Source organism: Nanorana parkeri, unplaced genomic scaffold, assembly GCF_000935625.1.
Source record: "Nanorana parkeri isolate BGI_ZX_2015 unplaced genomic scaffold, ASM93562v1 scaffold789, whole genome shotgun sequence".
Classification (NCBI taxonomy): domain Eukaryota; kingdom Metazoa; phylum Chordata; class Amphibia; order Anura; family Dicroglossidae; genus Nanorana; species Nanorana parkeri.
In genome coordinates this window covers 472205-489052 of record NW_017307057.1, presented here as the reverse complement: position 1 = coordinate 489052, position 16848 = coordinate 472205, and the positions used below count along the sequence as shown (strand labels likewise).

The following is a 16848-nucleotide window of genomic DNA, read 5'->3' as shown; positions in this document are numbered from 1 at the left end:
CAATAGTAAACTAGCATTGTACCCGTCCTCTGCTGATGGACCTGATGGAGAACTGCAGCAGAGGACGGGTACAATGCTAGTTTACTATTGGCTATTGCAAATTGAAATAGCCAATAGGAATCTAGCAATGCATTCCTACGTGCAAAAATGTATTAATTTTTTTTCTATTCTGACACCGCTCCGTGGCAGAATAAAAAAAAGAAACAGCAGTGTTTCTCTCCTTGGCGGCCGGGAGCGGGAGACTCCCGGAGCACCAAGGAGAGTTTGCTGTTTGGAGATCAGTGTCCCTGGTTAGCAGGTAACCAGGGACGCTGATCTCTCTGCAAGTGGCCGGAGCCAGCCGTAAGATCACGGCTGGCTCCACCCAGCTGTCAGAAGCAGGCTGTCGGCCGGCCAGTGGCCGGCCGCTCGGCCAGCTTCGGCTTTTAGCGCAGCTCAGATGAGCCGAGGCATATGCATTCAGCTCGACTGAGCCACTCGGCCATGTTCGGAAGCTGTACGGGCTATTGTGAATAGCCCGTACAGCACCCCTTTGGCTAGATCCTTCGGCGGCTTCGTGAATAGACCCCTCAGTGTGCATGGAGTCTGGACAATATTTCTGTTTTTTTCTCTGAAAGAATACTCTCTTATATTTATTTCCTGATATAATCTTCCCGGTCTCTGCCTCATAAATGGCAGCTCAGTAAAAAGGCATAGAGACTGCACAATACTTATGGCTTTTGTCTCAATAATAAACACTCTAGCTTTTATTTCATTATTAAACCTGATGGTCTCTACCTCTGAAATCATGGTTTAGTAAATAAGTTTTTATAGTGTGCACAAAATTGCTGGGTGAGAGAGGAAGACTTTTTTGACAGAAGATACTTTGCATGTCTCTTCTGCCTAAAACCCATACCTCCCAGCAATTTTTTATTTTTTCACCTTTACTTCTACTTTAATGTCTACATGGGTTGTGACACTTTAAATCTTTTCATAATTCTCATGTTCAGTGCTTTGGCTGTATTCAGACAGCGCACATTGAAGAACTGGGAGTACCCATTGTGAAAATGGAAGTTGAATTGACTGATACTTTGGAGGGTAGATCTTAAGGATAAAATGTTTTCTAAAATAATGCTGTGCTATTAATGTGAATGAATATATTAGAGTCCAGGGCACCAATTGAAGTCCTTGCTGGCAATATCCATTACTTGCAAAGGTTTTACCAATTGAGTATGAAGGATTACATGCTGTGGACATTAATATTGAACACAATATTGGTGTTGCATAAGGGAATTCATTTGGGCAGGGTATAAGCAGTGTCTTCAAATAATAATATTGTGTATACAATTAACTTGTATATTTGTTAAGGATTACAGATATTTACTTACTAATTGAGGTATCACTACTATGTAAGTGCAAGTACAATGCCAAGCATGGTTTTTAATGTGCTTTTAAAATGTGATTTGGATTTTTATTTCTTTTGTTTTTTGGATTTCGGATCTGAAATTTGATTCGGTTTGATATTCGGATTTTGTATCAGTCCGTATTTTCCTTTCAGAAAGTTCCACAACTGGAAGTCACATGACCCTGCCTGTAATGCAACCCCAACAGTCAAAAAAAATAGTGCTGGCAAGAAAACAGTCACATGCCCAATATAGTTTGATATGAAATGAAACTCAAACAGATCTGAATTTTGTTAAAGGAACATTCAGATTTGATCCCATTTAGGCGCATTCAAATTCGGAAATGCTGATGCATCCGAATGTCCAAATTTAGTGAAATTCTATGAATATTCATTCAGAACGAAAAACAACATTTACATATCTAATAAACTCTTGAGATTTATGTTAAAAAATATTCAATTTACTTTTGATATAGTTGAAAGCACAAATCTGAAAAAATTCAACCAATAGTCAGAGAAGAGAGAAATATCAATCACAATTACATCTATTTCCATGTTATAGTAGTTATGGGCTAATTTCAGAGTGGAACCTGTCAGAAATGTAGACAACTTAAACTGAGCATATCACAATTGGAGTTTACCTTCTTATAAATTCCCTAGTCAATATGTTCTTTAGGTACAGAGCTATAGATAGCTGAAATATAATGCAAAACTTGACGGTTCCTAAAAGATCTTGCCTTTAGTGGTCGTTTAGGTTCACTGACCAATAGAGAGGGTTGGAAGGTGGGAATATGCAAGACCAAGCTTAATTTCTGCAGGAAAAGTTACCATTTTCTTATAGCTTTAGCTGTCTATATCTCTGGACCTATGGATCATTTTGACATAAGGTTTTTATTAAAGGTAACATCTGTTTATGTATTCCTTCACAAAGATCAAGAGTGAGGTACTGGGCACTGGAGAACTGACTGCACTGTCATTCTCCTATGGCCCAGCCTGTTTACCTGCCTCATTCTGAGGCTTGCTTTGCTTTAGTCCCCTGACACTATAGAACATTTTCCCCACTATTTCACAGATTTCCCTAGCATACTTAAAGGCTCCCAGTACCTTTCATCTCCACTCTCATGAAGGGGCATAGCCTCAAAAATATCAGTGCAGTGGAGAAACTTTACCTACCCAGAATACGGTTTTGGCACCACTTCTGTAACAGCTATTTGGACATTTTTTTTGTTCACATCGTTTTGGTATCCTGGAGAATTCAGCACAAAGTATACATCTCTGCTTGCATCTCATCCTTTTGCTGTTGACCAAGCAAGAGTGTTTTAAGCAACTGTTGGCATAACCTGATATTCCATGGGATAGGTTTTACAAGTGATATACCCTGATCAAGTCACTTTATTTTAGGTGCCCTGACACTGTGTAGCATTTTTGGCCCCCTTTCCCCAGTACTCCACAGTCTAATTAAAAGCTCCTAGTACCACACCCCTCGCTTCTGATTAATGGACATAGCTTGAAAATGTTCAGTGCAGTAGAGGTAGTTTATCTATCTAGCATACAGCTTTGGTACCACTTGTGTAACAGCTATTGGGATGTTCTTTTAGTTCCCTTCCTCTTGGTTCATGCAGTGTTTATCCCAGAGTATCGCAAGATGTAGCAAAAGTGTTTTAAACAACTGTTGGTGTGACCTGGCATTTCATTGGATGGCTTTTCCTGGTGATATGCCCTGATCACATCACTTTATTATAAGTGCATTTTAACTCTTTATATTTTTTAAAAGTGACTTTCTATTATCATGTTTTTTCTTACAAACTAGTGTGTGTTTATGTAGGACATGTTCACCCAAATCCAAGTCATTATTTTTAAATAGACTTAAATGTATTTTTGAAGAGTACCACAGTCTTACTTTGTACTGCCTTTTGTACATCAACATTTAGGGATCTCATTGCCCTTTGCTAGACTCTTTCCAATTCTAGGACATCCCTTCATCCCTTTTTACAGCCCAAACTGGACTACATACTCAAGATAGGGCTGAAGCAGTGTTTTTTTAAAGGGGTAAGCGTATTAATTCATGGTTTGAATAAATACCCTTTTTAATGCATGATATGCGGGCCACTAGAACCTCCAAATGTTCTTCCATCTCTGATTCTCCCAGTTCAACCCTTCTAATGAGTATCTTACCTGCACATTTTTAGATTTGTGTTTTTCTACAGTGAAACTGTCATGTATGCACACTACTCCAAGTGGCACATTACTTATTTTGAGGGTAAGAGGGTTGAACAATTATTATCTGTCTTCACTAAAGCAGGAAATAATGATTAAAGGTCCCACTTACACACTACCCACTTCTTCTAATCTAAATAACACTGCCACCAAACCAAACCTGGGTAAACATTCAATTTCAAATTTAGTAGACTAACTTATAAAGACACCCAAAACTTAAATTTAGTGAAACATATATAGGATATAGAATTATTACATTAATCTCCTCAGGAACATATGTGGTTCTAATACCAGACAAAGGCAGGAACTTCATAAATAAAATATTTATTATAAAGGAAAATGTATTCAAACAGATAACAAAAATAACAAGAAGAAAACTGGATAGAAATGCAGAGTCAGTCGTACTTACAGAGTCACTCGATTCTATTCCAGGAAATTTCCGGCACGGAAAATGGCAACTTACTGAAAAATTAGATTTTTGCCCCAAGGATAAGACCTTAATTACCATTGCAACATATTTTATACCTGCTAGCTGCAGTTCAGGTTGCAGTCCAGCCTCTGGGATGAACAGGGTAAAGGAGCAGGAGTGGCTAGGTGATAAGGATTTATAGCCCCCACCTATTTTATACTTGGCAAAGGAGTTTTTCAATTGATGGCACCCATAGATGACAAAAAGGTTAACATCTCAGGGTATGAGTCTGACACAGATATGATATTTCCAGATTCAGATGCAGCAGAATTTTCTCTTTCCATGGACAAGTTCCATGGTTGGTCTGAGACCTACAATAGCCGACTTTCGTCTATCTTTTAAACAATTAGAGATACCCCTGTCTGGTGTCATACCGGTGAGAATAAAGGGAGTACCTGAAATATATATAGTAGGACCCCCAGATGTGAATCCCTGGATCTATATTTATTCTTTTAAATAAAACCTTTAGTATAAACAGGCTGGGTTAGTTTATCATTGGCAGAGTGAACTCCTGGTGCCTCCCTGGCTAGGAGAGGTATAAAATATGTCACTTGGGAAAGGTTCAGGCAAAAGGATTCTCATAACAACACCAGGATGCTAATTGTGTGACTAACTTCATTTGCTGTATCTGAGTTGTCTCACACTGTAACCCGGTTAACCCTTGCAACTCCATCATCTTGCCACCTCTGCTTGAAGGTTATGCCATGTGCCTACTACTCCCAATCCCACTAACAACATATTGTGTCCACTGGGCCTGTCAGAAACCTTATCTACCAAGTCTCAATTTACCCCCATATTTTATCCAGGTCTTGATGTAATGTTGCTACATTAACTTTGTTAAAGGGTTATTAAACCCTCTGGTGTTTTTGCATATATCTACTGCTAACAAGCAGTAGATATATGCTAAAAGTGTTTAAACTTACCTGTGTCTTCCCCACGTGCTCCCGTCCGAAAATGCAGACACCGTGAGACAGGAAGTGCCAGCAAGGACAGAGGAGTCAGCGCTGGATCGGAGACCCACCGCAGCGCTGGAGGGACAGATGAAAAGGACAGGAAAGAAGAAGAAGATCGGATTCAGAAACATAATTTAAGGTAAGTGCTGACATTAACATTGGGGGGCGGAAAAAAATATCTTTGATTTTAATGTCACTTTAAGTTATTTCTCTGTATAATTTTATATCATCAGCAAATACGTCTGCATTGATGTTGAATTCTTATTTTTAACATCAATGTTGTTTTTCAAAAAATGTAAAAACAAATAATTTTAGCCATTTTAAACACACCATTGTTAATTCAAATTAACATAATGTAGGCTTTAATTATCAAATTATTCACTGCACAGTAAAAAAAGTCTATTTTAGAATATTCATGTAATTAAATATCTATGCTCAGTTAGAAATGAACACTGCTGTTAACTAAACCACTGCCGGCAAACAGTGTCCATTACCTTTGTCAATGTGTGAAGTGGAATATTTTACAGAAATTTTAGAATCACATAAGTTAAAATTATGTCTGTACGATATATTATTTATTTATATTATATATTAGCTACAAATGACATAACTACAAGCTGACACCATGCTAAGTCTTTTACCCAAAACTTTCATGTCTTCAAGACAGTGGTCTGGTTTTGAGAAATGATGTTCCACAGGTCTGCAGTAATCATCTTCCTTATGTTCTTTTATGGTGTGTCTCTATAGATTCATTCTTTCTTTTAATTCCTGTACTGTTTCTTCAATAAAACATCCCATGTTGCACCTGCATAAAATGTGTGTGTCTGTGTCTGTGTCAGTGTCTCTGTGTGTGAGACACTTTTTGGGTGGTTGGGTAGTTACCTGAAGGTCAGCATTGTGGGTTGTTGGAAGATTTCCTTTGGATTCCATACTCTTATATGATGGGTTGTACTTATTTCATTATCTTTCTTATCTCTTGGATTGTGGTAACGTGAGGCTGTGTGTATGCTTGCTCTCATGATTTTGTTGCTTTAACCATTCTTATGGACGGATTCTGCTGGTACTCTGACATGTTTATTTCTGTCTTCTGGGTCAGAGCATATACTGTGGCATCCATTGTGTGATGGTTCATTTGGTATGTTGGGGGTGGAAGTTAGAACTGTGTAGATAGTTGCATTGGCCAGCGGGTTTCCTTTATATCAAGGTGTACAGTTTTCATCCCTGATGGATAATGTGGTATCTAGGAAGTTAACATATGTAATAGTGCATTTTTAGTTCAAATGCAGTGTGGAATGTACTGTATTGAGCAATACATGTTTGTTTTTTTAATACTGTCTTCTGTTTCTTTCCATATGATGAAAATATTGTCAATATAGCAATAGTATACAGTATAATAGTAATGAGACACTGAAGATAAATGTAATTATCAAAAGTGAAATAGTTTTGTATTAGAATGAATCCACTGAGCTGCGTAACATCCTCAGCACTGTATGTGTGGTTTCTCAAAGAGGATAAGTATGTCTGTGGCAATAGCATCCTTGTGAGAAATGTTGCAATACAGAGATTCTACATCCACAATCACAAATTTGATGTATTTGATGGCAATTGCCATATATTGTGGAGCTCCTTCAGGAAATCAGTTGTATTTTGGAGAAACATAGCAGTATTCCTGGCTAACAGCTTTAGCACATTTTCTACAAGGCTTGAGATTTGAGTATATCCAGTCCTCATCAACTTTTTTCTACCTTTAACTGTACTTTGTCAACTACTGTCTCCACCCACTAACTCGTTCACTGCTTAGGACATTGCTAATCATTTCATAAACAAAACTGACTCAATTTGTGATGAGATCACCACTGTCCAGATATTTCCCCCACCTAACATACCAAGTCTGCCACCACATTCAATACTTTCCCTTTTGACCCTGTTGCTGAGTTTTTTGGGTTTTTAGGGGGGTTAACTTCTTGATCTATTCTATATTCTCTAATTCATATCTTAAATCTCTCCCTCTCTACTGGCATATTCTCCACCACTCTAAAACTTGCACTGGTCACCCAATCCTCACGGGACTCCACCAGTCTGAACAACCTATGATTCATCTCTTCACTCACATTCACCATCAAATTGTATAACACCTAGTTTACAACCTACTCTACCCCCTTTTAATCTGGCTTTTGCCCACAACATCCCACATAAACTGCCCTCCTAAAACTTACTGTATTAATTACTTATTATCTGCTAAAACCAATAGCCACTACTCCATTATTATACTATTAGACCTTCCTGCTGCCTGATTAAGTTGACCACCCACTCCTCCTCAAAAAACTTCACACCCTTGGCCTCCAAGATTTTGCTCTTTGCTGGTACTTCTCCTACCTATCTCAGAGTTCCTTTAATATCACCTACAACTCTGTTTCCTCATGTCCTCATCCTCTTTCTGTAGGGGTCCCCCAAGGCTCTGTCAGCAAGCACCTTCTATTCTCTATCTACACTTCCTCCCTACATTAGTTGAAAGCCTCCCATGGCTTTTAATACCATCTCTATGCTGACAACACCAAAATCTATCTCTCTGCACCTACAATCTCCTCATGCATCACCAATATTTTGACTGACATGTCAGTATGTGTCAGGAAGCAGGGGGTGTTACCTCTCCTCGGGAACCACAGGCACGGCGCAGGGCATGGGTTCCCCTTCAGCTCGGTAGAACATCTGGCGCCCGGGGTGCTTGTGCGCATGTGCGAGTCACGCAGTGTGTGCGCATGTGTAGTACGCAGGCTGCACGCGCATCCCTGGGAGCGCGCTCATATCGTTCCTGCGTCATCGGGCTATCAGGTGTGAGCCTTGCTGGGGGAGGTTCCCAGTACACACCTTCCATCTTCCTCGCCTGCCATTGGTTCCCGGGGAGGGAAGCCTCCTAAGTTGCCTCGGCGACTAGGGGGTGGGCCTACCTCCCCTGGCTATAAAAACCTGGCCTGAGCTCTGGCTTATTGCTGAGTTATTCCAACTTATGGTGAACACCTAGCCTCCCTGCTGATTCTCCTATTGCCTGTTGCCCCTTCGTATCCTTCCCGATTGGCGACCCTTGGACTGTCTTCCGCCTTAGAACCTTCGCTGCCTACCTCGACCCGGATTGGACATTGACTACCCCTCTTGGATTATCCCTAAACTTGTAGCGCGTTTCTGGACCGTCAGCTGCTTACTGCCAGTGGGTTCCACATCTCACTACTAGCTCCCTGGGACATCTGACAGTATGGATGTCACACCACCTCCATTAACTCAGTCTTTTCAAAACAGAGGTCATAATATTCCCCCCAGCATCAAGAAATCCCCATCAAGATGAATAACACAATCATAGGTCCATCTACTTATAGCAGAGTGCTAGGTGTAATTCTAGACTGCAACCTCTCCTTTCAGCCCCACATCAAATTACTGTGTAAATCTTGCTGCCTTAACTTCCATGACATTTCCAAAATACCTCCTAACCAATGACACCACAAAGCTATTAATTTACTTTCCTTTCACCTCAACTACTGCAACTCCCTCTTCACTGGACTACCTTTTCACAGGCTATCCCCATTCAGAATATCATGAATTCTGCTATCAGACATATCCATCTTATCAACTGTTCAGTGTATGCCACCCCTTTCTGCCAATGACTCAACTGCTTCTTCTTCCCTAGTGAATACAATTCAAAATACTAACAACAACATAAAAAAACCCTCCATAACTCTGCCACATGCAACATAACTAACCTTTTCTCAAAATATCACTCAAACCATCCTCTCTGCTCCTCCCAAGGTCTTCTGCTCTCTAGCTTCTTCATCACACTTCTCTCATGCTCATGAGAAGATCAATCCTAACCCTCTTGTATTGAATTGTTTTGTAACTGTGCTCTCCCTTTATTTTGTAAACTGCTGTGCCAACTTACTTATAAATCCCAGATAATAATAAGAGTAGTAATAATAATAATATCTACGGTTTATATGTTATGATAGGTCTGCTTGGATTTCCTGGCTTAAATATACTATTTCACTTTGCAATAGCCAATAGCAAACTAACTATTGCACCCGCCCTCTGCTGCTGTCAATCACTAGAGGGCGGGTGCAATAGCTAGTTTTCTATTGGCTATTGCAAAACTGAAATAGCCAATAGGAATATAGCTATGCATTCCCATGGTGATTTTTTTTTATTCTGACGGCTCCAATGTCAGAAAAAAAAAAAGAAAACAGAGCAGGTAAAGGTTTACTCTGCTCAATCGAGCAGAGTAAACCTTTCTGGGAGAAAGTGTTTCTTGGTAACCAGGCACGCTGATCTGTCTGTGCAAGTGGCCAGAGCCAGCCATGAGACTGCCCAGCAGTTAGTAGCCAGCTTTGGCTTTCACCTCGGCTCAGTCTAACCGCAGCATATGCCTTTGGCTCGACTTAGCCGCTCGGCCGACTTCGGGAGCTGTATGGGCTACAGTGAATAGTCCGTACAGCAGCCCTTCGGTTCTGCTGAACCGAAGGGGTCCTGGGGCCAAAGCTAGCCGAAGGATCAGCCGAAGCTACGGCTAGATCCTTTGGCAGCTTAGTGAATAGACCCCTATGTGTAGTAATCCCCCATGGTAAAGTTTAGAATTTGTGCCCCCAAGGGGGTGTTTTCCATAATGTGCTATTATGCACAGCATATTAGCACAATATGAGTGGCTTACCTTGCAGATGATCCCTTCAGAGTTTCTGACTGTTTTTAAGGTTTACTGCCACTTTAACTATTTAAGGCAAGAGTAAGAACCCAGAGGTTATTTATTTGTGAACAATTAAAAAAAACGGACAAAAATTATTTGTTTGGCTTTTCTAAAACATATACAGCAGAACATATTATCTACAATTGTTTAAAAACAAATAAAGATATATGATAATCCCAAATATATGGAATATGGATTCCTAGATGGATTGTTGCTTATTATATTGTTACTTCATGTCACAAGCATAAAATACAAAATCTCTAATAATACCAATCTGGGCAGACTTCCTGGTATACAGATGGATCTGAATATGTAGACAACACTGCAGATCATCACAGCCAAATGCTCATAAAACACTGAATTCCTCAAACACACTTTGAAAACATTTTACCATACACATCAAGCCGTAGCACAAATAAATGTGTGGTTTCCAGATGCAAACCCAGGCTGCCAAGCCTCCAAACCATATGTTCTCATTTCACAGCTTCCTATAGACTTGTTCCATGTTACAGTATCTAGTGGTAAAATGTCACAATCACTATACGAATTGCAAATCTAAACACTACAGCAGATTAAACAGCTGAAAATGTGCTCCGGGGAAAGCCAACAGAAAACATTACAAGACGTCAAGATAAACTATTCAGGTTCACAAACATATCAACCTAGATGTGAATAGGAGTCAGGGGATATGCAGCTTTAAATTCTGACTGATGAAGAAAAAGCAAGTTTAATGTTGAGGAGTGAAAGGTTTGTCCTAAAAAAGTGTTTAATAACAGACAATGTAAATTTCTACTGTAAAAAGGAAAAGTTATTTTTAAACAAAATGGGATTAAAACAGCAAAAGTAAATTATTTATTATGGTAGTGTCTGTTATGGATCACTACATGCAGCACTTTTCTAATGTCGAATTTAGATAAAAATAATATCCTTGTGATTTAATGTTATTATTATTATTATTATCATGCAAAATGTATATAGCACCAGTGCATTGTACTAAAAAAAGACATTGAGTACTGGTGGTCATAGACTGTAGAGCAATAATGTGCAAAAAATTTACTGGAATCCCTTCATGTTGTCAAAAGCACCAAACAAATACAAATGATCTTCAATGTTTTAACAGTCAAAAATGGTAGCTATTAGGCTTAGATAACCTTTATTGAAATATTGGTGGAGTCTTTGAGGGAGAAAATGTGGCTGCCTCATTCTGGTCATCTGTCCACTATAAATTTTCTTTACACAGATATTTCTCTAAAGTGTAAAGGAATTACATTTTAAAAGCTATGTTTTCAATTACCTAATCTGTATGAACAAAATATTTGTAATTGTGGGGTTTGATAGAATTGTAAGCACTTCTAAAAGTCACCATTTTTTCATGGACGACAGTGACTTCAATCACCTTCTGGCTTCTTATATCATTAAGCATCTCTGGCAAAGGAGATCCTCCCAAGTTTCAACTTCTGGTCCCCAGTAAGGTTTAATTTGCATTTATGCTAAGAAAAGTCATTGCAACAATTCTCCATTAATTTCTATAGAAAATCAAGGTGTGGGTAATGTCAGCATTGCTTGTCATATTCTGAACAGTTATACTAGTTCACTGGAGCACTCCAAGGGGGCCAAATTTTGATAACAATTCACCTTAGATTTGTATACCCTACCCACCCAAAGTTAATAATGACAGTTAAACAAACTAAATTAGAAATGTGTGCTATGATCAGGTACAGATCAGAGCCTCCAAACAGGGCACACAAAGGAATTATGAGTAAACTAAAATACTGTATATATAACTATGCAAAATCAGTGCATCATGTTATAATAAAATTCAACAGACTTATGAAATATGAACAATCATAATGCAAACCAGTGGCCTTCTTGGTCTCAGTAAACTGGCCCCTGGAACCTGTCTGTTCATCTAATTTTCAAAATGATCTGGTCACCTCAAATCCGAATGCGCTCTATAATGCAAATTTTGACTAGGACTACCATAGTCAAACTCTGATCTACTCACTGCTGTTTCCATTGGCCAATAAAATGAATAATTATGTTTAGTGGTTAACTGGGACAAATGGCAGTGAGAGGGGTATACAGAGCTCAACCATTGGAATTATGGTTGACATTTGCATAAAAGAGCACCTTAGGTTTTAAAATTTTCATGATGATCTGGAAATAAAATGAATCACTGAGCCGGCACATGGAGGTGTTTGGCAAATTGGCCTTTTACCAATATTAAAGACACCACAGGTGTTTATTTTTTAAAACAGTATACTCTTATGTTAAATAAGGCTGCATCCTCAAAACAATGTATTATATAATACACAATTACCGCTATTTCAATTGATTTGTAGAATATTGAAAAATTAATTCACAGAGAAATTTGCATACTTTTATTGATCATTTTCTCCATATTTAAACGCAGGTCAAGTTGGCCAGCAAAAGTAACAGTTATGGGGTTTGAGACAAACCATATAACACTTGCCTAAGGTGCCAGTAGTCAGCTTTTATCCATATGCTTTAACCCTTTTGCCGCTAGAGCCAGTTTGCACACTTGTTAGAATGCACATTTTTAGCCCTGAGAACAACCCACAAATTATATATTTTATGAGAGAAATAAAATGGTGGCAGTGCATATTAGTGCAACTGTTTATCTAACCCAAATGTTCTAAATTCTAAATAATAATCTAAATTCATGTTAGTGCACATAAAAATAATTTATTACCCAATTGTTTTGATAAAATATAAAATATGAGGTTGCTTTCCATAAAACAGTACCAGAATGTCAAGCTTCAAAATTGTGTGTGCCCATGAAATTGCAAAAAACTATGGTACCCAAAATTGTCTAAAAAGCATTTACAGGTCATCAATTTAGCCTGTGTATCTGTAAATGTGCCCATATACTCTACAACCCTCACAAGACTTTTGTCTTGCGAGGGTTGTAAAGTACTTAAAAAAATGTACGATCTGCCCATCTTGGACAGGCAGATCGTACTTGCGATCATCGCAAGCCCGCCCCCCTGACGGGCGGGCTTTCCGATGACTGCAATGCTGAACGGGCAGTGATCTCTTGATCATGTTAAAAACCAGCCGAAAATCGTTCGATTCTCGGCTGGTTTTCCAACATGCTCGATATACAAAAGTCGCGCGACCGTACATTAGAAATGGTCGCACACCTTCCATACACTGCAGCCAGGAGAGTGAGATATGTGGCCCTGGATGGAAACAATCACTGGAGGCCGTGGCCATCAGATCCAGGCAAGTATGCATTTATGAAGAGTGAGGATAGGTTATGTTAGGTCAATGCAAATAGGAAAATTGCTCAAATAAAAAGTTGCTTTTCTTAAAAAGTGATAACTGGAGCTAGGCTTTAACTTGCTTGTTTCTGACTTTATGTGCATTTAAAACTACTTGTCCTTTCAAGACTAACCTATCAATAAGGTGAAACATGCATGATTTTTCTGCAGAATAAAAAGCATTTACCTTGGTAAAGGAAGTGGAAAAATAATGTATCTACTGGCAGGATCAACTGGTAATAAAATCATGCTGGCGGGAGCGACAATGCTTTCTTTAATGTATAATAAATAAAGAGTAACAGACCTGCCTAAGACAAAGTGTGTATCAGGGTGTCAACAAAGCTGTGTAATCTTTGTAATTGAGATGCAAACAACTTTTGTGCTTGGTTGATAGTAGTTAAATTGAAAACGTTTTTAGTTAATGAAACGTATTTTATATGAAACACGTATCAGTGCAGAAAGGAGAACAAACAGCACTGACAGGATCAATTAAATTACATTAATTACATTTAAAGTAGGTACATGATACATTGTGCTCTTGTCAATGCTTACAGGTTAACATATCGATACATTATGTTCCCATGTTAGCTAATTAGACTGCAAGTGCTTTAAAAGGGACCAGTTTTCTACTGAATTTTCTGTTTGTATGCTTTACATTATTATACCATATACTGTGTAAATAACCTTATGCAACCTTATCCAATGAAAAGTCTATTTATTCTTAAAGCTGAATTCTAGGTACATTTGTTATTAACCCTTGCAGTGGGGTTACTTCTTGCACTGCAAGAATTAAGTGTTTATTTTTGTCTAGGTTCAAAAATAACAAAGGTATAATCATCTGATCCTCAGGCCTGCTTGCTCTTAGACCAGTCCCTCCTGCCTGTCTCTGCAGTGATGGTATGTCCGTCCCTCTGTGTCCTCACATCCTATATGCTTTGTATACAGGGCAGCCTTCAGAAATTTCGGGGCCCCTTACACGGCTTTAGGCCGGGCCCCCGCCCGGTCGTTGCCTCCCCCCTGCACCGCCGCCACGCTGAGCCAGTCACACTGTTATTATTATACATTTATATAGCTCTGATATATACAGCAATGCTGTACAGAGAACACTGAGCTCGTCACATCACTGCCTAAATTGAAAAACAGGCAGCGATGCCTGTTTACATACAAGCAATCTGCCGGCTATAGAGCCGGCAGATCGCTTGTATAAGGTGCCGATCTGTGCGCTCCCTCCCACTGTCTCCCCCCCCTTCACTGGTTCCGAGCTCTGCTGTGCCCGGTGCGAGCCCAGGACCAGCATGGTGGCTCTGTGACAGGGGATCAGAGGGAGATTGGTACACGGGCTCCCTCCGATCCCCTCTCCGGTGTCTAAATGAAGGTAGTGATGTATTTTACATCAATTCCGCATTCTTGTGCCACTCTCCAGCTATAGAAGCTGGAGAGAAGCTGATGAAGACCCCTGATGTCCCTAGGTGACATTAAAGGTCTTTGCTATCAAATAGAGGGTTTCTTAGCCCGCTCTGTGATAACAATAACGTTAAGTGGAAAAAAAATAGGAAAAAAAATTAAAGTTGCCCAAAAATAAAAGTCACACATAAAAAAGAATAAAAACACACAAACATTTTAAAAGTCCCCACCCATACATACACGCATGCAAACTTGCGTCAGGTACGCATACGTGCGAAAATGACAATTGGGCCCATTACACAGCACGTTGCATATCACCGTGAATGTCGGAGTGAGAACAATAATTCTAGGGTCATCAATCACTGATAACACTAAACTGAGGAGCTGTAAAAGCTTTTGAAACGTCGCCTATGGTAAATTTTGGATATGGTAGTTTTTTGCGATTTTGCAGGTCCATGCTCACTATGTGACATGTTTGGTGTCTATTTACCCGACATGACCCCATCTTTTTTTTTAACCAAAAAATTGGGTAATGATACATGTATTGTAACATACATAATGTTCTGTAATTTTTCCTTAATATAGTAAAAAATTAAGACCCCAGTGGTGATTAAATACCACCAAAAGAAAGCTATATCTGTCCCCCCAAAATGGTATAAAATTAACTTTAGTACAGCATTGCATGACAGAATAAATGTCAGTCAAAGTACTGCAGCGCTGAATACTGAAAAATGTCCTGGCCGTGAAGGGGGTGTAAACATCTGGTCAGCAAGTGGTTAAAGACACATTTTCTACACGGCCTATAGCTACAAAGATGAATGAGGGCCTGTTTTAAAGTGCTTTTACTGCTGTTCAGAAAATGTAAATGTTTAGTCGGCATAGTTTGGGCACAGGTTCACCTCAAGTGCTTATTCTTAAGCAGAATAACACATATCAACTAATTATAATTTATCTCGTACTGATCTTACATCAGTGCCATACATTTTAAGTAAGTACATTTGTGTCAAAAACGCTGCATAGCATAACTACATTATTATTGCAGATGGACTGAAACTCCATGACAGAAGCCTGCTTTGCATGTATTTGAAGAAACATGGAGGTATGTAACTTCTTTCTGAAACACATAGAGATATGAATAATTGAATAATTGAATAATTGTGGTCACTTACCCTTAGTATGCAACAGCCCATAGCTATTGGTCCTGGTGTCTCTGATATGAAAATTCCAAAAATTTTAATTGGGTTGGGAAATGTTCCAGTGTAATGCTCCAAGTAAAGATATGTGGTAGATTAATGTTATTTTGCCTGCTCTCCTCAAGGCTTTCTCAATTACTCAATAATTCTCTTAAAAGAAAGGTAAAGCCAAAGTTTTTTTTTAGTATTGTAAAACTTTCTATTTGCTAATGAACTCCTGTGACTCAAAGGCAGCATATTGTGGGCTACTGCCAGTGCCATGATGCAAGTGGGAAGGATCCCAACAATATTGTCAGGATCCGCCCAGCTGTATGATTGACAGCTGACGCTGCCTCTCTAGAGCTGGAGCTGGCTGTGCCCATCCTCTTCCCTGTCTGTCCCTCCAATGAGTCCTGGAGGATTGGAGAGGGGAAGGAGGAATCCCTGCAGGGAGTGGTGCCTGAACAATGCCAATGCTTTCTGATGGGAGGTGACTGTGAGCTGAGCAATCGGTGGTTTGTGATCATTTAGCTTTCCATATAGAGCCAGTGTGTGACAGCTGCTCTAAGTATTGGGAAAAGTATATTTTACTCTCCCAATACTTCTCTTTTAATACTTTTCTATTTGTTTCTGCTTGTCAATTCCATTAATTTGCTTTTTCTACCGAATATTAAAGTATTAACAATATTTAACATACCATTATAATGTAATAGTATACCATTAAATTATTTTAGCAATATGTTATCTAGCTACAAATGTAATTAGAGCTTTGCTAAATAAATATCTTTCCTCAATGCTCTTAGAAAAGAAAAAAATATTTGTTGTACAAGCTTAATTGAAGTAATATGTTTCCTCTGACAGTATTTTCTTAGATGTACATTTCCTAAATTAAAACAATTAATATAATTATTTAATTATATGGAAATTGGCGTAAGAGACAAATTTATATTAAAAATGAAATTGTTTCTAGAGGAATGGCAATAGGAGCTGTTATATTCTAATTATATAATATATGTAATAATTTGAAATGCTCATATAGCAAATTCTCATGTCCAAAACACCATACATTTAGGGTCTTTTTCTGTAACTTTTTTCTCCTGGATTGCTGTAGTTATTTCTTTGTTTACAGCTGCTACTCCCCTGACTAATCATTGTTAAGGAAACAGCTTTTCTGCTGTCCATATGAGTTGTTTTTTTTTATAAGTGTTCAGTGTAACAATGAAAGATACAGTATTGCCTTCATAA

The 16848-nt window shown here is 38.8% G+C and overlaps 1 protein-coding gene across 1 annotated transcript in view; it reads left to right on the top strand.

Moving 5' to 3' along the window:
• Positions 1-16848, top strand: part of KHDRBS2 (KH RNA binding domain containing, signal transduction associated 2) — a 190893-nt gene that overhangs the window by 9150 nt on the left and 164895 nt on the right. Inside the window, exon 4 of the mRNA XM_018564849.1 lies at positions 990-1077. Within this exon, the coding sequence (XP_018420351.1) occupies positions 990-1077 (88 nt within the window). The remainder of the gene's footprint in view (positions 1-989; positions 1078-16848) is intronic.